Genomic DNA, 23,999 nt, shown 5'->3' with positions numbered 1-23,999 from the left:
GCTATTGACCAGAAGGAAAAAAAAAAAAAAAAATATCAGAATAGCTTTATAATAAGGTAAACTCTCTCCACCCCTTTTTAATTAGAACACCTCACTTCACAAGTGTAAAGGCACAGAACAGAAGCTACTACCATTTCTGCTTTAATGGGGAGATTCTAAATTTCTTACCTGTAAATGAAGTATTTTAGATTCATTATTCCGCAGCATTTCCTTCTGTCTTTCAATTTCTATTTCAAAGCTACAAATCTGATTATGTAAAGTTTGTATACTCTTGTTCTTTTCCAAACTTTCATTCTGGAGCAAGGCCACCTGGAAAAAATTCTACAATTACTCCTGCCAAAGTTTATTAAAAATACCTATAACTTTGTTAGTTTTAAACTATCTTACATACATGAAAGGGATGAGATCCTAATAAAATCTCTCTCCATGTCTTGCAAATAAATAAACCCCAACCTTCTGATAGCTACTTTTGCACTTCCACAGGGTGGTATTGGTACAACTTTGGCTAATGAAAGTGCAGATGGGAAACACAAACAGCAAAAGAACTTTTGTCTAAGCATAATCTTTTCTTTATTCAGTTTAACGGCTTGATTTCCTGGTTTCCACTAACTGACTTCGGAGTTGCTTGGAGTTTGGAAGAAACAACCTATTTAGCTCTAGATCAGTGTTAAGAACTCGAGCCCGGCACAGAAGGGATACCAGGAAGAAGCCGAGCAGCAGAGAAGACAGTCAAGAAAGGGAACATCAATCTTCCCGACCTACTTCAATCTATCCTGATCTATAGCAAATTTAAGGAAAAACATCATCTGCATGGGATTGGCTTGGCTTCACAGAATGTGATGGTGATGAAAACTCCTGAAATGAGTGAATACAGAAGGAAACCATGCATTTGAAAGAAAATCCAATGGTGCCTACTAGTAGAAAAGACTTAAAGAGCTACAGGCTGTGGATTATATTCTCTCTCTGTATTGACATTTTATGAATTCATTCATTAGTGACTCATTCCGATTTTAAAACATGAGCCTTGTTAGAAGAATATCATATATCTCGTTGGGGATGAAAGTAATATAGTAAATATTCTCTGTCACACTATTTTGTGCTTTGTTCATTCATGTGGTTTTGGGGAAGGGGGTTGCTTTGTGGCGGTGGGTTGCTTTTTTAAAAAATCTCATTTTTCCCCAGCCAAATTATTCAGCAGCAAAAACATAGAAAACAAACACTTGACACAAAATGACATTTGGACACACCCTGACTAGTTCCACAGATTGATCTTTATATGGATAAGAAGCAGCACCATTTCTGACCCAGGAAAACTGTGATAAACATTCCACATGAAGACCAATTACTTGGATGTTTCATGTTCCAAAAAAATCTACACCACCATCCCCAATACAGATGCTAATTTGAGGTCAAACCATTTTTACCTCTGATCTGGGTACCACTGTAGAATTCCAACACCTTAACTGCCCTCTAATCAGACATAGTTAAAACCCTTATGTGTCATTGCATTCCTAGACCCAAGAAGCTAGGCTGTTTAAAAAGGTAAGTAACTTCAATCTCTATACTAGCCTAAACTAGACAAAGGACTGCCAAAGTCCACAAGCATTCAGTAGGTTCATCAGAAAGGGGCCCAAAAATATATACCATAATACATGTGCACATCTATGTTTCCATACAGTGTAGCATGTGTGCATATACACACAATAGTTCCACTTTTTATATATGGAAAAACTGGCAGAAGAGGCTCAACAGAAATGAGACAGAGCTAATTTTGCCAGTGCAGAGAGAGAAACAATCTCGAGGCTGAAAGAATGCATGCCTAGGTACAAGAGAAAATTTTCAAGAACAAGTTTAAGCTTAAACTAGTACCCCTGCCTCCCACATATTTCAGATCGGCTGGGTAGCCACTTTAATTTTTTGCATCCTTTTCCTTAATGAATCAGTTTTTAGTTAATTGTGATCTCTGCGTTCCGCTTTTCTCATTGTTTCCTCCTCAGGCCTCCCAATCATAAGGCAGTTATACTCTGTGTCACTAGCATTACATTTCCATTTTTGTACAAGTTACAAAACGTGGGCCTGTCTTGTACTGAGATTTTCCACACAGTTTTACAGAACACAAGAAAAACAGAATTATGTCCTTCAGCCCTTAATCATACAGAAATGTCATTGTTAAGTCAGTAATTGTAGTTTGGTGGTAATTTGTGAATAAGAAATCTTTAACACTAAATATAGTTTCCTAATAGCATTTGGTGTAAGTCTTTGGAACGTCAGTTAAAGAACAGGGTAAGGAAACACAGCATCTATTTACAAACTGCATCAATCAGTTTCCTTTACTTCCTTATCATATTTGAAATATTCCTACGTAAAGCATGCTCTTCAGCAGGTTTTCAAATTAAGCTATTGCTTATTATTGTTTACTAAAAGAGAATGGAAGAAACCTTATGCCACAAAACTGGATTAAAACAGGTCCCATAATTAAGTCACATATTAAAAAAGGAAAAACAGTTTATATCCGATTTCTTTAAGAATGTGACGAAGCCACAAAATTATGCTCAACTCATTATTTCCAACATCACAAAACCCGTGGGAGTTCAGTCTGCAAGTCTGTCCCATCACAGAGTGAACAAAACATCAAATTTTAATTCACCCCACAAAAGCTTTGATTCAAGATTTTACATCTGACCTTCTCCTTCCTACTCTTTGCCAACAACACCATTCCAATACCAAACTTATAACTTAGCACAAGCTTTGCAGCTCTGAAGACTTTCAGTCTGCATACTCCACAAGCACTGTTAAAGAATGTGATGGCTGGGAGAAGGCAACTTCTCCTTTCCTCTCCATACATATCACAGTGAGTACCCCAAAGGAAATCTTGACCCTACAGAAACCAACAAGACTTCCACTGACTTCAGCAAGGCCAAGATTTCTGTGATATTCATCAGCTAAGTTAACTGTGCACTGTTGTTCTTCAGTGCATTGATTAATTTTCTCTCAAAGAAAAGAACAACAATGAAGTTACAAATCATTTTGTTACCCTTCTCTAGAATAAAGTCACTGACATATGATATGTGGTTAGCTATTCTGGTAACTTGGCACTGTCTTGGGATTTCCAGTGATTCAACTCTTTAATATGAATAGGAAGAAGTCTACAAAGCAGGAAGTGAAAAGAAGAAAAAAAAAAAAAAAGACAAACAATGATAAGCAGTTATGTCCTAAATGAAAGTTAAAACAAAAATTGAACATAAAAGAGTAGTAAAGTCTATATTCTCTTAGCTCTATAAAGAGACAAACATAGAACTGCTGGGCATTTTTTAAGTGACAAAGCACCTCTCAGGACACTGACAAAAGGCGGAACATTATCTATTCTGGAAGTCACAGGGAACATGCTTTTTTTTCTATGATGTAAAATAAATTGTATAGTTTTAATCAGATGATTGAAAAAAGAACTAAGAATATGAATTTGTATCTGTTAAAACTGAAAAATTTACAGTTCCTACATTAACAAAGGGATTCAAGTGCAAAAGCAAACTTAAGTATAGTTAATAATCATCAAATTAAGACCTACAGATGTATCAAAAATTATATCTAAAAAAACTACACCAGACATCTCAATGGTTTCCTTACGAGGCTTCACGTTCAGAAACAAGCAGTCCAGGGACAAATGTGCTGGGGACAAAATCATATTTTGCTGTTGAGCTGCTAACTTCTGCTTTAAAACTACACTTCCTGCGGCTGCAGGACCTTGCTGGAAACCCATGCATGAGAGATCACTGTAGGCCAAAAAGGGAATGCACTTTCTAGACAGTTTGCTAAACTCAAGCTAGCAGTCTGCTGGGAGATGAGAGAAGTCACAAGCCACACATATCGTAACTGCCACTGGGCTTACACTGGAATTGTTACTCTTATTTAACTCATTCTAGAAAATTCTGGAGGGGCTCCTGACTCTTCTGCCTGCATTTGTACAATAGTTTGGTAATTCTGGAATTTCTCCCTCTCCCTGGAAAAGCAGAAGCATTATTATAATGGCTATATAAAACTTGTTTAAAAAGAGATTTTTAAAAAAATATTGATTTGTTCTGAAGTTTTGTATTTTTAAAGCCTTAAATTTTATTTGCAGAACAGATGGTTAAGTCATTCAAATGATTCACAAGATTGTAGCTGCTACTGGTATGATTTCCAGCATCTCCCAAATCCCAAACAATCTAAAACCAGGAGTCCCAAGGAAGCACTGCAACATGAACTTCATTCCGGTCTAGCACTAAAGCAGAAATCATTATGCCCAAGAGTTACAATATGTTTAATTTAATTAACCCTTGCAGGTCATTATGTTTTGACAGCAAGAACAAAAATAAAAAAAATAACCAGTTCATTACATGGTATATCTAATAGTGTTATCTCTGGAAAAATACTGAGGTAGCAAAAATACATCTCATAGGACTGCCATAGCTTTCTGAACCCTCCCTTTTGTAAGAAGGCAGCTCAGAGAGGAAGTTTAATAAGGGACTGTTTATTTATGTGAAGAAAGTGTGTTAATTAAGTTACCAATGAGGAAAATTGTATATGGAGTTGTGAAGCCAAGTTTCTCACAGCATTTTATTATAACAAAGGTACCAGATATGCTAAAATGGCTTCGTTGCTTTTGGAGCTTACTAGTGCTTTAGCTGTACTGTTGAACAGCTGTTAAACAGAAAAAAGCGCTTCTTCCAGTACTTTTATATGATTTAAAGAAATCAATGAAAATTAAAAGTGAGTAGAAGATATACCTTATTTTCTAGAGCATTGCTCCACTCTTTCAATAAGTTAACATGCTGCACTGCTGAGCTGGCTTCATGTGCTTTAATTTGTTGGTTTGTTCCCTGTGACAACAAAGAATTTATACATTTTAGCCAATTCCACTTCTTTTAAACCTATAAAGAAAGAGTATATCAAGACATCGAACCAACACTACATATTTTGGTTCACGGATGCATGTTGCAGAACTGTAGAGAAGGGAAATCTACTTGGGAATTTACAAAAGTCAGGAATACATTTAATATAGCAAGTGTTTTATACAACTGCCATATATCTCCATCCAGTATGCTTGATACGTCAGAGACAATAAAGATGAACAAGATTTACAAAATGAATTGTATTTTAGAGTCTTTTGTGTAGCTTTACACTAAATAAAGCACAATAAAACTCTTGAGTCATACAAAACCTAAAATGTCCAATTCCCCAAACCATAATTTAAAACTTCTGTTGTGTTTCATGAACAGCTTCATAAGCAGTAAATTTTCCCTCAGTTGAGTATTAAAGACAAATATTTAGGATAAATTTATCATCACTGGAAACTGCCAGCTTTATAAACTACTTTTAGAGATATTACAATGCCTAGTTTGACATCCTAAGATGTTACCATGATTGCTCTGTGATATTCAGATATGCTGCCTCTGCACAACCTATAAATGCTGTTACAAATAACCACTATATATAAAGTTTACAGAACACACATAGATCATATACAGAGTACATAAGATGCAGACCATATTACTTACTTTATTTGTATTGTGTTGCATTACACCTACTTCAGTAAGTGTTTTGCAATGCAGAGTGTATTAGCTTTGATGGTAGATAAGCTGCAAAGCAACTGAAAGGGTTTCAATGATCCTCAAGGTATGTACTCTATATAAAATACTAAAAATATATATGTGGATATATGTACATATATGCACACATATACATACATAAAATGAATGGCAATACATACGACATAACAGTGGGCAGGGTTACAGCACTGATCAGTTCTACCACTAAGAGCATTACTGTTAACACTTAAAATGATGAATGCTCATTATTTAAGAACCTGGAAATACCTGCAGGAAGTAGTTTATTGAGAAGTGTTGCTGCTTACAGTTCTTGTCTCTTAGTTATCATGGGCTACAAATGAATCACACTATCTGATAAACTCAAATTTTTCCTGTCAGCAGTTTCTGAAATTTCCTGACTAATCTCTTTGTTATATAAGCATCCAAATTCCCCAAGATATATGGTAAGGTAAGCAGAATATTGGAAGAGACTGGAATAACGCTACTGAAACTAAACTCTGGGATTTAGCTCTTCTTTATTTTTTAAAATATTGCAGGGATTGCCAGGATTAAAATCTAAAACTTTTTTTTAAAATAAATTTCATGCTGTGCTTTGATTATACACTTATGTGCACAGAGACATATGAATGCACATAAAAATACATGTTTTAAGTGCACTAACCTATGTTTAACCTTAGTAAAAATATTCAAACACACAAATGAGAGAAAATATAAACATACTTAGCTCAAGAAAATAAGTACTTTCATAGGAACAACTGAAGTTAGTAGTCTATTTTCTGAAGAACAAAAGTGACTTTCCTCTTGTTCTAAGTTAAAAAGTTCTTCAAATGTATCATCTTCCTATTTCAACAAGATGTACCTAATAACTGAACTCCCAAACCACTGCAGGAACGTGTGGGCTTTTTATATTGTTTATTTTTAAAATGCAAAACCAAACATCTGCTGCATAATCACTTGGTGCAACTGGATGACTTTTTCTTAACCGAGACTAGAGAAGTCCAGAACTTTCACGTCAAAGAGTTAGGTTCTATTTGCAGACTTTCATCAATTGGGAAGTATAATTGTTATATACTGACCTGAAAAGTGCAGCCATAACGCTTAAAACTACAGGTACTTGGGGCATTAATACATTCTGACAAATGTGCATTCAACTGCAATAGGAAAAAAATGTGAGTTTTGGCAAAAGACGTTTGCATGATAATGCTCAAAACATAAAGGGCACAGGTTATTAGGTTTGTATCGTGTGCCATTTGCAGAACATACAATACACGTGTGTATATTTTCTCCAGTCTGACCTAAAGTGCAAATACTATATATACACATATGTAAACCACACGCACATGCCAATACAGTATACAGTGTGATACATTTAATATACAGTGAAACTTCTACTAAAGACTATTTCAATAGGCAACCCAATTTAAAAAAAAGGCAAAAAAAGAACACACTCTACAATTATTTATATGATTTTATTTGACTTTAGTGAATGACTAATCATTGCTCAACAGGTGATTTTTACTGGTGTTCTGAGCAAGTCTTAAGATCAGTTTCACTGTAGTAAAGTACATTTTTTCTAATCCTAATTTCATGAGGAACCAATTTTTCAAAACATAACATGCAATTCTCCATGCCTAAATTTAATGGTTAAATTACACAAAAAAAAGACTTAAACAAGTACTGCATGAAACAGACAAAGAGTTTTAGAATAGGTACAGTTAAGTAACTTTAAAAAAAAATGCAGTACACAGGATTAAAACTGATTAGTAAAATGCCTGCATTTTTCACAGATTGAGATTTATTCCAATATCTTGGATTATTATGAGCACAGACCACTTTTCATTTAAAAATAAACCAATTCACAGAAGCATATATGTATATACAGACAGCAGCCATTGCAGAACTGAGGGCAGCAGCTGGATGCAAACTGCCTAGAAGTTGGAGCGAAGAGCCATTTTTGGAAACAGTAGTGCTACAAACACTCTCTCTTCAAAAACAGGATCTGCAGTTTGTATTTCCCACAAAGCAGACAGGAGCCAGAGCCTAGCTCCTCAGTTGGCATCACTCTTTCAGATTTCAGTGTCATTTGAAATTCCCACACCATAAGCCCCACATGACTCAGCTCATCCACCTCCATGGAAAGAAGTGGTGAACCAATGCTGCTTTGAATGTGTAGCTCTGGGACAGACAGGACAGTCTTTAAAATCTGATACTGAGATGCAAGCGGTCACTCATCTCTGATAGATACCTATTGTGTTCTGAACACTATCTGTAGAAATTCACAATATAGTTTCAAAAGACACATGGTTCAGAAAAAAAATAAGACCAAATAAGAAAGAGACATGTGGTATAACAGGCTTTACAAGAATGCCACATTTTCAACTTCTCAAAACTAGAGTCTGCCAAAGAGTTATGAATTAAACATGAAAAATTGCCTTTTATTCTACAGTAAGATATTCACTTGTACAGTACAGAATTTTCTCAAACTGTTAGGCAGGCATTTTCCCATTTTTTGCATTAGAGTTGTCCCTAACCATGCAGCTAAGTAATATATACATTTTCACAGTATCAGAAAAAAAATTAAGCAACATACAGCAACAGATGATGCAGGGCAAGATGACCAATGCTTTCTGAACCCAATTCTGACTATATGTGTAACGACCCAAGCTTTAATGGGTCAGTTCTTACTAGCACTCAGATATACCTCTGCTCAAAGTAACTGCTGAAGTCAAGATTTAAGAATATGCCTAAATGCTCCAGAACCAGGGTCTAAACTCAGAAGTAAGCACTGATCAAATTAGCTCAGTATACATATTTTCTCTTTTCTTAGCAGCTCAATTTCTCTTAATAGGTACAGTATCTCACACATTTTATATTTCATTATCCTGGGGGAAAAGACTGCCCCTGTGTTTGGCAGGTGTCTTATGTACCTTGTGCACTATGACATGATTAATAATTTACAACTGTAACTGAAAAATAGTACAAATGCAACTCAGGAAGTAAGTATCCATGAGAAGAGAAAAACTTATCCTCAGATCAGAAACTTAATTTTCCTTAAGTGAGGCTTATGGAGTGCTGAAGACTTAAATAAGCTCTTCCCCATACTTGGTAAGTTCTATTTTTAGGAAAAAAGACGCACATCAACTTTGACAGATGCTACTTATATCTTTTAATGTACAAGAACATGGATCTGTTCAAACAAGAAAGGTTTTATTTTTTTGTTTAATCTGGGTCTATATATTACTGCAAGCTTTTATACATTAAGAGAAGTTTTAATGCACTGTTGCATCTGGCTGTTGAAATGTTGTACTCGTATTACCCTGTATCTTACACTAATTCTTTAAGTATCAGTTACTATTTTTTTCCCAGATCTAATCATAATTTAAGTTTTTCAATTGAATGATTCTACACATTTCTATGATTTTTCTAGTCTTTAGCTCTTGTCAATGTGCACTAAATTTTAACTCTTTTTTATTTTAATATAAGCTAACTACCCCAAGATGCTGCTTGTTTGTGCTCAACAAATTCTTCGAATGGGGGAAGGGCAGGGGGAGAGCTAGTAAAAATGAAAGCAGGAGAGACATGCGCTAATAATCTTGGGCAAGCCAAGTGTAATAATGACACAAAACTAAGAAATTATTTATTTTTAAATAGTTTTTCAAGAAATCATTAAAAATATTTGAGCGTTATCACACTTAACTGTGTGGTAGAAAAAGCTTTTCTTTAGATCTCACATTTTAATAAGAAAATGGCTTCTGGCAAAATTCTTGCGAGATCTCATGAAAAAATCATTTAATTTTTCAGCACAACACTGGGCATGACTTCTTACCTCGCTCCTCATGAGTGTTTTAACACTACATTTATGAGGACATGAAACCATGACACACGGGCAGTCTGTATCTTCATGTTTCTACAGAGGAAAAAGCAAACAAGCCACAAATCAACTCTTACTCTGAAATTAAAGAGAGGACTTACCTGCAAAGAAAAGCATCCTACAATCATTTAAAAAAAAAATACCCACAAGATTTTTTTTTCAATGTTTATCCCAATTGTGCAGAGTTACAGAACTACAATTGCTCAAACATCAGTTTACACTTTCAATTGATGTGTTGATATTGTGAGGCAAAAACAAGGGTTTTCTTGTGTTTTCCCATGCAGAGTAAATCTATTTGTTTCCCATTTTATTCTGTTTACTTAGAGCAATGAAACAATAATAAAAGGAAAATTTTCTTCCCAAGAATTACTCACAAAAATGGGTATCTTTAAGAGTGAGCAGAACCACTGTAAATGTCCTTTTCAGTAAGGGGATACAGTGCATGGAAAAGCTCTTCAGACGTGTACATTGCCCACGCTCAGAGAATCTCTCTTTCCTATGCACGGAATTCCTACCCCCCCTTCCAATTATTTTCTAATTTTGATTCCCAAACATTTGATACTAAGTTTTACTGTTATACACCTAAAGTTCAAAGAAATGTTGAAATTCTATCACGATGCTGGGCAAGCATTTTGATCTGAACCTAGATGATGACAGATACTACAACATAGCTGTCAAACCATATCACTATAGGTAAGGAAGAAAATCAGGCCCTAACTAATTGAATTTACATTTCTTCTCAGTTTTTCCTCAACAAAATGAAAAAATGTGGAAAAAAATTTAATTTCATGTCAAGTGACATGTCCCATTCAACTTGAAATGCACTTCTTAAGTACCAGAAATGAAACAAAGCAAAGGAAACAAAGGTCTAGATTTATAAACTTGGTCAAAAAGGAAGAACAAATAGCATGCCCTTTTTGCCCAGTAATGATGTCTATTTTTTGAAATAAAACCAAGATGTAAAGGAGACCCAAGCTCCCAAACGTGAAAGGCCTTGGTTCAGAACTCTGTCATAAATCTGCAAGTATTTTAAAATGTATACCTCCTCACTTTTAAAAACAGCTTATCAGGTATGCTGCTCTGAAGCAAATCTACCCTGCCATCCTTCTTACCTGCACTAGTTCACTTGGTGTAGCACATGTAGACAGTCGCAGAGACAGTTGTTCCGTAGCCAGAGAGCTGGGACAGCCTCCCAAAATATACAGGTGAGGAGCTAGCTCCAGCGCCCCCCCCAGCAGGACATGGATACCCAACCAGGAGCAATGCTAACAGACTGACACCACCTCTCCTCAGAGTAACCTCTGCCAGGGTGACTGCAGTACCCTTCTGATAAGCAATGGCCTGGAGGACCATTTCTGCTCAGACTCTGGAACTGGACCTGGGCCTCCCCCATTCTGAAGACACCTGTAATCATGTTGAAGAGACATCACACACCACCACACACCTTTGGGAGACCTACAAGCTTCTTTGATGGTTTATCAACAACAAAACTAGAAAAATAATACTCCTTTCTAACCTTCATTCCCTAATTGTAATACCTTTAGTCTCTTCTCTAACCTACCCAAACTACCTGGCAAAGGCTATGACATTGACTCTTGGTTTATGATAAAAAGGCAATGTGCAACTCCTTCTCAGACCTCTCTCCAGTTCTCCTCCTCACTCCACGTGCCACAGCCCACCCACTGAAACCAAAGGGAGTCTTTCCAATGACTTCAGGATATACCAGAGTAATTCCATTCCAGTGGCAGAATCCTCTTCCTACCGATCAGCTAAATTCACACAGTCGAGTACACAAAACCAAAAGCCAAATGCAGCATAAAACATGGGTGACCCCACACACAGGGCACCTGGCACAGATGGGGGGAAGGCAGGATATTGATATGGCTCCCAAGAGAAGTCAGTGCCACATTAGGAACATGTCTAGTTCCAGAGCAGTGACAAGGGAGGAAGATGACAATGTCTCATGTCTTCTCCAGTGGCTGTCCCAGTCAGCTTTGTTGTATTTCAGACCACTGAGCAGAGTCCAGATTGCTGTGGCACAGTCTGCCTGGGACAGCCTTTTTGCAGCCAGGGTGGCAGTGAAAAGCCTAGGCACTAAGCAGTGCTGTCCTTCCAGATCTGCATCATATTACTACTGCCCAAGCATCAACTTCATAGGAGGGGCACTTGCAAGTAGTTTTGTGGACTATCCAAAGACAAATACAATAATTCAGAAGCATTTCAAGCTACTAACTTCTGTTTTAAGAATGTACCGTCTTTATCTGGCAGAAGTTGTAAGATGGAAAAGGTAGCTTTGTGACAAAACTCCCCCAACTTTTTAGACCGTTTAAACAAAAGAAAATAAATTAACTCACATAGTGACAGTGCAGGCAAGACAAATGCAATCTAAAAAAACGTGTACTAACATTATTAACTAAAGAGTCTGCCTCCAACAACGGGGATTTCCTACCCCACAGGTCATGGGATTCTATGAAGACATGAACCATACATACTCCGGTAAAATTATTTTTGTTGCTATTTGCATACCTTTTTTCTCGGTATGCTCCCTCTATCTCCATTTTCAGCTCATGTCACTGAGGCCTGCTTCAGTCATTATCGCCTTAGAGAAAATTTTAGGCTACAGAAGCTAGAGATGAACTCAAGCTCTGGGTGACAAAACTCAAATAAGAAGTCAAAAAGAGCCTTTCATTCAAATGTACAGTCTTGTTAAGCTTCTGATTCTTACTACCAAAGTACAATGAGATAACATTTTATCAGGCCACAACAAATAAAACCATCCGCATTTCTGTAATCACTGAACTTTTAAAAGCCTAGCAAAAAAAAAAATTAAAAATAGTAGTCTAAATTAATCTTCTAATTGCGGAGCTTTCTGCACCCTTAAAGCAGCTTGGAAGCAAAACTGTCCTTTTTCTATGTACTAAAACATAAGCCAATGGTAACATGAGAATATGTGACACTGCTTGGAGATGTTCTGATTTACAAATATAGATTTTTTTAGAACTTTTAAGGAGAGGTGAATAGTGGTACCAACTTTTAATACAATCAAAATAGTGACATCTCAACATAAAACTACATTTTAACAAACTTCTTTGGCGCTCTGGATAAGCTCTTAAGCTTATTAATTCTTAAGGAACACTTAGGATTTTGGAGAACAATTACTTTATTTACAAACATTCTTCTGTACTTCAGAGTAATATGCTATTCTTGTTTCCAACATGAATGTCTAAAATAGGTTTTGCTGTGAATTAAAAATCTGGTAGACTAAAACTTGTCTCAGCTTCTGAGTATCTTGAAAGCTACTGCTAGTTCAAAGAGTTCATAAATGTTATATCCATCAACATCTGATAGAAGAGAAAGCTCTTAAACTAAAACAGAGTTCAGTGTTCTTCAAAGCCTAAGGATGATTTCAGACTCTCAAAAATTTAGCTACATTGCTCCTATAAAAAGAAACTGACTACAAGGAACTTGTGAGCATGTTGCTTAGATATGGAAATTCAGTTTGTACAAAAAGACATATTTAATATTCACTGATTTTGTCTGTTAAGACAACACATCTTTTAATATCACTCTCTGCCTCACATCAGTTCCCAGCCTAAAGAAAATTCTGGGTGAACAGCACCCATAATCCAACTAAATACAGTTTCAACTCTAAATCAGAATGTGCAAGAATAAACACAGTGTAAACTTCATTTTCTCTGGATTATTTTCATCTCTCAGCCACCTTATGTTAGGTAATGCACAATTATTAAAGTACCAGCCCTTGCAAGTACACTCTCGAATAACTGAAAGCCAGATCTAAACAAAAACTTGGTGAGATTCTACCTATGCCTTTTTGTAACAACATCTCTGACCAAAAAATGCTTGTCATCATTGTGAGACTTCACCTAACAAACAATACATATGAACACAAACGAAAATTAAATTCTCACCACTCCTACTATACTAAGAAGATCCAAAATCCAAGACTGTCAGACTATGGAAACTACCTAAACAGAATTTTTAAAAAAATGTGACAACAGAGATTCAGCATAATACAATTAAATGAGAAATAATGCAAACATAGACAAGTTACAATTCTATGTGTAAAGCAAGTATGACTTTCGCAACCTCTGCTCTATACTTCTCACTCACAACACGCTGCTTATCAGACAACCTACTCGTATGCCAAAAACAGCAGTAACTCTGTAGAGGCCTGTCATGTACCATTGCTGGTTATGCCAAGACACAATTTGTTTATACATTATTTCCTCCTTTCCTCTGATAACGGATCACACAGTAACCAAGAAGGATTATATAGAAAGATGTTATTTCTCCAGTCAATTGCTATGCTTATGCTGTTCCAGCACAACATTTAATTGTTATCATGGTAGTTGCATTTATTATATCAATTTAAGAAAAATAAAAAAGCAAAGCAAAAATCACTTTAGTATCAGTATTATGCAGTGGATCTGAATTTTTCTAAAATGCAGTATCTGAACAGCAGAAAAAGATAGTGTTTCCCAGTCAAATTAACTGGTATTTTTGCAGGAAAAAAAAAAAAAAGTGTTTTGAAAGTTAGACTGTTTTCTTTTCTGATTTACTAATTCTGGCTGAGAGGCCAAGGCTCTATTAACAGCTACACAGAAGCACAAGAAGAGTTATTATTCCACATTAATGTAAGGAATCTTGTTCTATATACACAAGAAAATACTGCACCTGCAACATAATCATTGGGACTTGACTTTTACAGTATTTACAGGTTGTCTCCCGGTATTTACAGGTCTTCTCTACATGATCTGGCAAATCTTTTCTCAGTATTTTTTCTTTGCAATCAGCACGAGGACAGGAGAGTTCTTCAAACTGACAATCAGTTTTCAAATGCATCTGAAAGATTTTAAAAAAAAGAAAAAAAATAGTCGAGCCAACTGAGCTTTGTGCATGTCTTCTATCCTTTGAAGACATCCCACATTAAGTAACTTTCAGAACCAAAGTAAGCAAAGTTGTTTTATGCACTATACTGTGCAAGAGCAAACACCAGCAAATCTACTCAGGAATACATTTCTGACGTTACATTCCCTTTACCTAGACAGCAGATTTCACTGTACTATAGATAGATGTACACAACCTACTTTTATACTAAAAGCATTCTAACAGTCAAAAATTCCATGCAGACTATTTACACAATAGATAAGCATTCTTTTTCAAGGTATATTATTCCACGTAAACATAGATGCTGCTTTAAGTTGTTTAAGTACCTGTACTTGTTCATTCAAAGCAAGTACCTAACACATCTCGCTGCAAACTACTGTGTAGCCATACCTTATAACTGTTAAATTACTGGATTACTGCTATGTTACACCTTCACGAAGGAAAGCTACAGGTTATTTTGTACCAGTCTGGGAAAGTCAAAGGTTTAACTCCACACATAAACGACCACTTATGTGAGAGGATAAAGACTGGTAAATGAGAACAAAAACACACCAAAAAGGAAGAAAAATTTGTCACACTTGCAAAGTACACATTAGTTTTTTCTCGATTTCAGTTCTCTCTCCAGTTCTCATTTGCTTCATGCATTTACATTTCCGAGCTTTAATGTCACAAATCACATCATTTTTTACTGCAAGTCCTTAAATGCTCATCGAAAAGTGAGTTTCAGAACAGTTTAGCTCTCTTCCAACATTTATGAAACAGACCAACCACTAGTATGAACAAGTGAAGAAATGGACAAGGGTTTTAATTTGCAAGATTTCTTCTCATTCTTTAACTCAAAAGGAAGTAGTCTATGTTAGATTACTTACCAGCAATTGACCCAAAGATAGTTGTTCTTTACAGCCCTTGTTTTCATTTCTGCAATATATTTGAAGGGCAAGCAGTTCTCTCCTGCAACAGTTATCTTTAAATACCTTAAAAAAAAAAAAAAAAAAAAAAAAAAAAATCACTCAATTTTAGGAATTTAAAGCCACTCAAGACTATGCAAGTTCAAAGAAGAAAGTAGAAGCCATGCAATTTGGCTACAGCAGTGTCATTTAATTCTAGCTTCATGTGCCAGATATAAAATTCTACCATTCAAATATTCTTGAATGTGCACATCACAGATTCCTCCACTATGAAGCAGCCCAGTTAAGGAGAGTATTTGGACAGATGCTCTACTACTGTTTCACTTTTACTATAAATACAATTAAAAGGAAAGGTACAAAAAACGATTAATTTTTTTGCTACTTGCTTGCCAATAATAGGCCTGCATAAGCCAGAACTCTCTTATGTTGTTTGGCAAGCTGGTATATTAGGCACAATACCATAAGATAAAAAAGAGCCAAAGCACAGTGGTTCACAGAGGAAGGATTTCATGGAAGACAGTCCCACAATGACTAGACTGGTTAGTTGGAACCCCTACTTGCACTTCAGTGATAATACATAATTACAAGACATTTTCTAAGGTCTTAGACTAGAGGTTTATTGTTTCACAGATAAGCAGGTTTTAACTGTATCTCCATTTCAACGTTTATAAACCTTTCCAGCATTTTTTGTCTATAATAGAACTGCAAGAAGTCAGAAATAGCTCAGGGTTTGGATTTTCCACTTTTCATGGGTGATACCCCATAAAAGATAAAGAGACAACATAACTGCACTCTGAAGAAGCTCCATTGCTAAGGGCAGGAACTGGAGATAAGTACTGAAGGCCACTACTACCCTTTTGAAGTCCAAAACAAAGAGATAAAAACTTCCAGCTATTTTGCAGTTGCTTTCATGACCATTAAGAAATGCCAAGGAACCAAGACCAACCTATGACTACTACTCTGACAAACAGAGTTCTGTGATACTGTGTACACTGCAGGGTTACTGTAATTACACAATGGTTCTGCATGCCAACATTTAACAACAGTAAAGAATTACGATCAGATCTGTACACAGTGACTACAGATCTATCCCCAGTATCAGTGAAGAAGGAAACACTGCAACCATTCTCATACGATCTCATCTGACATAGGTCACTTATTTTTGTTTACTTTTCAGATGCATATGTGAAGTTTAATGAATCCACAAATCTCATTTGAATATTCAATTGTCAGTACTGTAGTACTTTTTTCCAAAATAATTCACAGGGTTACTAGGCACAGTTTTGCTGACTGAAGTTAAGGTAAGATGACAGTTTTTAAACAGTTTTTCCAAGACTGTCTAAAAGCTCTTCGGTGATTTTGGACATCAGCATTCTATGGGAAGAGAGGAGTTTCCAGTTTCAGGGAAATCACTGACTTGCACAGTTAGTCTAACATGTATTTAATATGCACTACATGTCTTGTCCTCTTCCTATTTGAAGTTTGATATCAAATGTACATACTTATGTATACTGGGAGCTAAAAAGTCAAGAGTTAAAGGGACAAATAAAGTACGCATGATTATTGGTCTGAGCTCCTGGAGAGCCAATCCATGTCAAAGCTGAATTACAGTGAGCACTGTTCAGAGAACTATTTTTGAGTTAAGACAAGGAAAGATTAATGTACCCACTAAACTTTTTTGAAAATAGTTACTATTACAAGAATTCATTTAGGCAGGAAAGACTACTAACGCAAAGAATTTACTGAACACTTCAGAAAAATCTAATGTAAAAACTGCATAAACCATGTACTAAGTCAAAAAGAATTCTCTCTACCCTCAACCTTTCAAAGGCAACACAATGTTTTGCTGGGGAAAAAAAAAAAAAAAACCAACAGTGAAGAGGGTATCAGTGAAATAACTTATACATATAAAAAGCATCTGATTCTATTACAGTTACTGTAACTCCACACTGTTCTGGTTCCAGTGTGGTTCACAGAACAATACACTGTAAAAACCGATTAGTGAAACAGTAGACACGAGTCTGGAGCCAAATCAGGAGTATGATTTGCCTAGACCTGTCACATCTCTGCATCTACAGGAGATGCAATATTTCTTATCACCCTCTTGGCTGATGGGAGGACAACTGCAATGTGTTGCTGCAGCTCACAACTATGAAAACAAAATGTGACACCTGGCTGGACCATTAGGGATGAAGCTGACATGTTGTTTTCTACCATGTGGTTAACAGTAAAAATGAGCTGAATTCCTATATAAAATACATGGGTTAGGTTTTATAACAAAACTGTCTTCCTCAGGTAGTTTATTAGACTTATGAAATAATTACCACAAAGCAATAACACATCTTATGTATGCCAGACAATTCAATACCCTTGAATAAGAAACGGTTTTAACAATACCTTATCTTTTACTATGCTTTCTTGACACGCTGTACATTTTGGACTAGAAGAACTGGAGAGAAAACAGAAAAACTATTTTAACTCATCTGAACTTTTTAATACAAAAATTTCCATTTATGAGGCACTTAGTTATGATTATTCAGTATATTTTAAAATAATTAAAAGTGGATATAGTTCATTATAATCAGATAACATGATGTTATTTCAAAAAATTTGATCACTGAGTTTTCAATGGGCAGTATGTGGCATTCCCGAGGAAATAAGACCACCACAATGCCTCCAGCTAACTGAGCAGTGGTTTTCTTCAAGGCAGCAAAATCCATTCTTGATTTTACAGTCTCTGCCTGACCCACAATTTTCATCACCTCTCTATCTGTGCTAACAGGCAAAATATTGTCTCTTCAATTATCCAGCCCTTTTTCAAACAACACCTAATTAAAACTTTACTTTCTCTGATATTCAATTATACATCCTTTTAGGGTAAAAAAGTATTTATGCCCAGCTCCTTCAAGTCTGTTCTGGTTTTAGCAACTGTTAGAGATCCTTGCTCCCCCCTTTATCTGAACTATTGCCCTGTAGCTGTTTTGGTAATCTAATTACCAAACTTGTGATCTCTTAGACAACAGGCAGGTTGAGGAGCAGAGCAGTCTGTGAATAGAAACTGGAGTGTAGGAAACCTGGGTTCCTACAACTGTTTCTGGCTCTGACCTGCTAGGTATCATAGTGTAAATCCCTTCATTACTTTTTAGCTCCTTTTCCTCATGTAAAATGGGGATAGTCATACAGACCTCTCTCCCCTGATCTCACTAACATCTATGGATGAAAAGCACTAGGTAGAAGTTAGGTAAATTCTTTCGGAAAGCAACTCATTGACAGGCGACATAAGTTGTGGCTGCTAGCAGCAGTGCAAATCAATGTAAAAGGTTGAGTAAGTTTGATTATGTTATATAATCAGGATGGTTATTTCAAAGAGTGAGATGCACTGGCTCCTGCTCCTTGAACTGACCATTCTGTGTCTCATCATATTCTGAGCATCTTAACTATCTTGCAGTTTCAATATATACAATATTTTTCTTAAGTGTAAAAAAAAAAACAAAAAAGAAGGAAACTAATCTACTTGAGGGCATATAGTGTTTAATACAATGTCATGCTTTCCTCACTCTTACCGAATTCACTCAAGCATCCCACTTGCTCTCTTAAACTACTGCTGCATATTGAGCAGACATCTTTACTGTGTTATCTACACTGACTTCCAATTCTTTGTCCCCAAATAACACTGGAACAGAAGCTGCTAGCATATAATCAGTGTGTGTGCACACAGCAGCATATCTACACTGAATGAAAAATTTTTGTGCCAAATACAGAAACAATGTAAACTTATTTTGCTTCCATTTTTATGGCACACTTTTTATTTCTCAAAAAAAGGAGCTGTAAATCTAATTTTAATAAAGGGATTTGTTTGCAACAAGCACTTAAATATAGTGAAATAACTCAAATGAAAGAGCAGTGTGGTAGATAGTCTTACCCATGTGTCTTTTCAATAACAGACTGGTTGGAAAGTCAAGATGGTAAAATTACACATATTCTAGCTGCACTGTAATAAGCACATGTGCATGTCTCACAGCAGGGAAGGAAAATTGCCCAGATTCCAGCAATGCCAAAATTGTTACTGCTTAGATTGTTAAGGATCTGCTCTGTCCATCTGCACACATCCAAGCGTGGCAGTTGTTTGCTTTTCGACAGTCACTGTTATTAACCATGTAAGAGTCTTCCAAAAACATATATTCAGAGGGAAGTAACTGCATTTCTTAAATGCAAACTACACCTCACCTGAAAATATGTACTGAAAGAAAAGTTGGTGGGGTTTTTTTTGTTGTTGTTTTAAATTTGACACGCTATAGCACAAAACCTACAAGAATGGATCAGTGAGCTATGGGCCCTTGTATTTACACACTACAGAGGTTAACTCTATCATGAGACAGAGTAAATGTAATATTCTCCAAACTCTTTTGCCATGCTGTATGTAGTCTTGATTTATATCCACCTGAGATTACAGTACTTCCAAGTGAAATATAAACTAACACCTAAAGTCAGCATGGCCACAAAAAGTGAACAGGAGATCACCAAGACCTTCCAAAGTCAAATCCACTCTCTGTTAGTAGTCCAGTGTGCAACATCCAGCGAACTCATTCTCTTCTGTACCTCTGCTTTCCCAGTAGTAAATGGAAGTACCGACTGCTTATTTACCCCAGGAGATTAAAGCTTGCAGAACAGTCTCCAAACATTAGACCAAGTTTTGAAATCCCACTGCTGAATACCATCAGTAGCAACGCACTGAAGTTGAGAGGCAAAGAAATATACTCCCCTACTGATGCACAGATACTTCTTAAAAGCTAGCTACCCCTTGAATGATCACACTTTTATTCTTACCTAGACTGGGAAAGATTGCATCTCTTAGCATTCATTTTATGTCTATAATAGTCACTCACCCACTCTGCACTCTGGCCCAACTATCTCAGTAATGGAGAAGCCCGCCTTCCTGACCCTCCTGGAATCCACAAAACATACAAGCCCCAGGACATAAAGCTAGAAGGGTTACGTGGAAAGGAAGCTCCACAAGCAGTTACATTTATCCAAGGGTCCCACCACTCAACTGTAAGGCTGCGTTCACAGCTACCATCACTCTAAGGAGCCTCTGCCAGCTCACTTCCTCGCACAGCCACAATTTACTAAGTGTATTATTCCACATTAAACACTAGCCATGTTAGCAGTCACGTGAAATAGCTACTCAGTCTGTGCTCCACAGGCAATAAAATTCTTACCTAACACATCACTACATGGGATTAAACCACTTAAACAACTGTTTCAAGAATACTGATGGAAAGCTTAGTTATCTCACCCTGATCCAGAGTAGAACACAAATGTTTGCACCAGGATATGGATAACAAATAATCAAGCAAGCAACATGCGGAAGGCTGCTTCGAGCCAGGGCATTAGCTTAATGTATTCTAAAAACTAGAATGGTGTTCACACTATTTTCAGCGGATCACAAGATTTAAAGGTATCAATGCGTTCTATCATAACAAAATACATACCTTAGCAAGGCATTCATGCAGGTCTCACAGAATCTGTGTCCACATTCAGTCTGTTTAGGATTGCATAAGATGAGGTGACATTTTTCACATTTATACTTATCTTCCACAGCATTTACAAATTTCTCTTTGTAGCCACCTTGCTCTGGAACATAAATCGATGCTGAAGGACTGCGATCAGGATTGGCCCTTTGTTGTACCATTTCTACAGATAAAGGGGGTTCTGTCTTCTTACTGGTGTCCATGCTCTAAGATAAGTTTCTGTGAAGCAAAAATGAGAAAACTTCTGAGAAATTGAGACTTCCTTTTCCATTTAGGAAAAAAACCAAACACAGCATCTCTGAGAGACTACATAAGAACAGAAAGCACTAAGAACAAATGCATGTCCACGCTTCATGTGATCATAATACACACATATCTGCCTAAGTATATTAAGCATAGTAAATCTGTAAGATGTTCTACATTTTTCAAAGGCTCTAGAGGGTCGAGAATTAAAACCTATTCCTGGAAGCAAAGTGTTAGTTAATTATGGCATCACTCTAAGAACAAAGAACAGAGCTTGCATTCTTTCTATCTTTCTCTCTCTGAAAAATGTCCTTAATATTGAAGATGTATCATTAGAGGAAGCAGCAAGGGGTGTGGTGGAGAAGGTCCACTGGTACCATACCATGCACAATACTACTCAGATGCTACTGTAAAAAGCACACAACCACCAGCGTCCTATCCAGAGTCTACGCAGCTGCACTGCCATCTTCTCCTGTCTATCCCGTGCCATAGCAAAGTGTAAGACATGCTGCTTTAAGTCTGTTTCAGAACAACACAACAGGTTTTTACTTATTAAACACTTTCCAACCTTTTCATCATACATTCCCACGTGAAGAGAACAGATAATACAAGTCTAACTGACAGAGCAGAAAGGCCTACATAACATGGCCACTTCAATTCACCAGGACTGAGCAGAACTGACAGGCAGCTGAGAAAATAATTAATGCAGTTGAAAAATGAATTACAGTACCTGTAATTGGACTATGATGCTTCTAGGTCAGCATGCAAAGCATTAGCAGAGCAACAGAGGAAGAATACCACAGGTTAAAGTTTAAAACCTGTTTTCAATAATTTCCTTGCTTATCTTGTAGTCAAACAAGTATAAGTGGTCTTAAAAAGCCTCAGTACATGAAGGAGAAAGCACAACTGGAGAATTTAACACCTATTTACACAAGAGAGAAATGCCCCTGGCTATTTACAAGAGAAAGGCATACTTCAATTCTCCCTCCGTGTTAACTGACACTTGAAATATAAACCTATTCCATCACTCTACAGTTGCCTCAACTGCTACAGTTACAGTTCAGCTTTAAGAAGCAAAATGAAGAAATAAGGCCCAGTTCACTTCTCAATTATAAAACTATGGCCACCAATACCACGAAGGGAGTCAAATGCCCCACATCCCAAACACACAAACCTACTTGTACACGGTTTTTGTGATCCCTTATCTTCCCTCGATAAGCCCCAAACAAGTACTTGTAATTAAATGTATTTTCTTGTAGATAATTTCTGCATCTATACTTTTGGTATAGAATTCTCCATGGAGACTAAACACACAAGGAAATTTCTTCCATTTCTGATGCCAACTGTTATTTCTAGAAACAAAAGACGCGATCATTGCAACTCATCACTGCTACCATTTCATGTCTTTACCAAGACCAGCTGAGCAAGGGTAGAGGTGTTGAGTGAAGAATCCCCACTTCATTTGCCCCTTGCCCCAGGGAACAGCCTCTCTGTATCTCCACCAAACAGAGAGCACCCAAGGAAACCATCCTCATAACTCCATACATCAATCCTATGATTGGGTCTTATTCGAAACACTAAAAAAAAACCCAAACCCCAAAAGCAAACACGAACCAAACAAAATAATTTCTACAGTACCTGAAAGGGAAATATAAATTCTGCTCCATAATTTGAATTAATGTCTGCCTGTGAATTAATGTATGCCTGTTCCTTGTCTACTCTTCAAAGACTGCAGAGTCTAATGCCTTGGCAGAACAATATCTGAAAAAACAGAAAAATCAGTGCTGAACTGAAAGTAACTTGCACTTCTCATTAATGAGGAAATTCAGATTATTTCAGACCAGGGAAGTAAGCAAAGCCTGAACTAGAATTTCAACAGCAAGCATAAAAAAGAAAACAAAGAGATACTGATGACACTGAAGAGGCAATTCAAGAGATTGTAACCAGCACACAAGAAATGAGATGTGATGCTGAGAACAAGAGTCTGAGAGACAAGGAGGTTAAGAGAAGTGCCATGAGTGAGAAAAGCAGTTGATGAAAGTAGTCTAGCTTTAGAGATTGCCCAAGGCAGGACTTCCATTGCTGAACATCTGTGGCTGGACAAGGGGAACAGAGTCACGAGCTTAGGACCTGGCATTTCGTTGCAGCTGTAAGAGAAAAGGAGATGAGCAAGAGAGGAAAAAATATACAACTCCATAAGCACCTGGACTGGTAAAACTTGACTATCTATGGATTTGCTTCTTTAGCGCAACTGTGGGAATAGCTTCATTTGGAGCTTGTAGTTTAGGAACCTGTAAAGGTTTTCAGTTCTCTGATTTATAATTTGTCGATAGACACTAATGCCTCTTTTTCCCCTGCAATTACTTGGTTTTTGGGGTTTTTTTAATCGTATTCCACATCTCTACCATTCTGTCAACTCTTGAAGTTGAAAGCCAACTTCAAGCACGTTGACTGGTAAGAACAACCCAGGGAACGTGATTTTCCTTAAAATGCCTGAATAAAACAAGGCATGGACTGATTCTGACCCACAGAAGAGGCACTAAAAGGTGCTGACAGAGACTTGGCAAGTCAAGAGAGCACCGAGTTTCTGAACTTCTAAGTCATACAACACAACTACTGAATGTCTCTTTCTCCATTTTCTTCCACAGAAAAAGAAGCTAAAGATTATTAGAGATGTGAAGTCTTCCAATAGCACTATTTCTTCACGAAAACTGAATAATTAGTCATAAGGAGCAGGCAGGGGTGAGAAGGAGAATATTCAAGATTTAACTGAGAAAGAGTACTGAATGCCAAATGAGCAGCAGGTGAGAGTTTCATAGAGATACGAAACTACTCAGGGGCTGAACTGTCAGCTGGCAAGAGAGATTTCATAACAAAATAAGCTGCACAGGGCTCCACAGGACTCCACTTTTGGAATTGATGTATTGGATATCTTGTCAAGAAAACAACCAGA

At 36.8% G+C, this 23,999-nt stretch overlaps 1 protein-coding gene across 17 annotated transcripts in view; it reads right to left on the bottom strand.

Annotated features, from left to right (window-relative positions):
• The window catches only part of TRAF3 (TNF receptor associated factor 3), a 73,991-nt gene that overhangs the window by 14,133 nt on the left and 35,859 nt on the right, over window positions 1-23,999 (bottom strand). For 11 of the 17 annotated variants that reach the window (XR_012623355.1, XM_074825149.1, XM_074825150.1 and 8 more), the window contains 8 exons: window positions 20,765-21,022; window positions 17,670-17,721; window positions 15,234-15,338; window positions 14,152-14,319; window positions 9,412-9,492; window positions 6,662-6,736; window positions 4,764-4,856; window positions 169-309 (listed from right to left, as the gene is read on the bottom strand). Coding sequence is in view for 16 of the 17 variants with exons in the window: in XM_074825149.1 (XP_074681250.1) it covers window positions 169-309; window positions 4,764-4,856; window positions 6,662-6,736; window positions 9,412-9,492; window positions 14,152-14,319; window positions 15,234-15,338; window positions 17,670-17,721; window positions 20,765-21,006 (957 nt within the window). In the remaining variant the exon portion in view is untranslated. Of the gene's footprint in view, window positions 1-168; window positions 310-4,763; window positions 4,857-6,661; window positions 6,737-9,411; window positions 9,493-14,151; window positions 14,320-15,233; window positions 15,339-17,669; window positions 17,722-20,764; window positions 21,023-22,684; window positions 22,808-23,999 lie in introns of all 17 variants that reach the window. The other 6 variants (XM_074825151.1, XM_074825152.1, XM_074825156.1 and 3 more) reach the window with 4 other exon arrangements.

Source organism: Strix aluco, chromosome 4, assembly GCF_031877795.1.
Source record: "Strix aluco isolate bStrAlu1 chromosome 4, bStrAlu1.hap1, whole genome shotgun sequence".
Lineage (NCBI taxonomy): Eukaryota > Metazoa > Chordata > Aves > Strigiformes > Strigidae > Strix > Strix aluco.
Note: the sequence above shows the minus strand (reverse complement) of the source record. Positions and strands in the feature narration are given on the sequence as shown.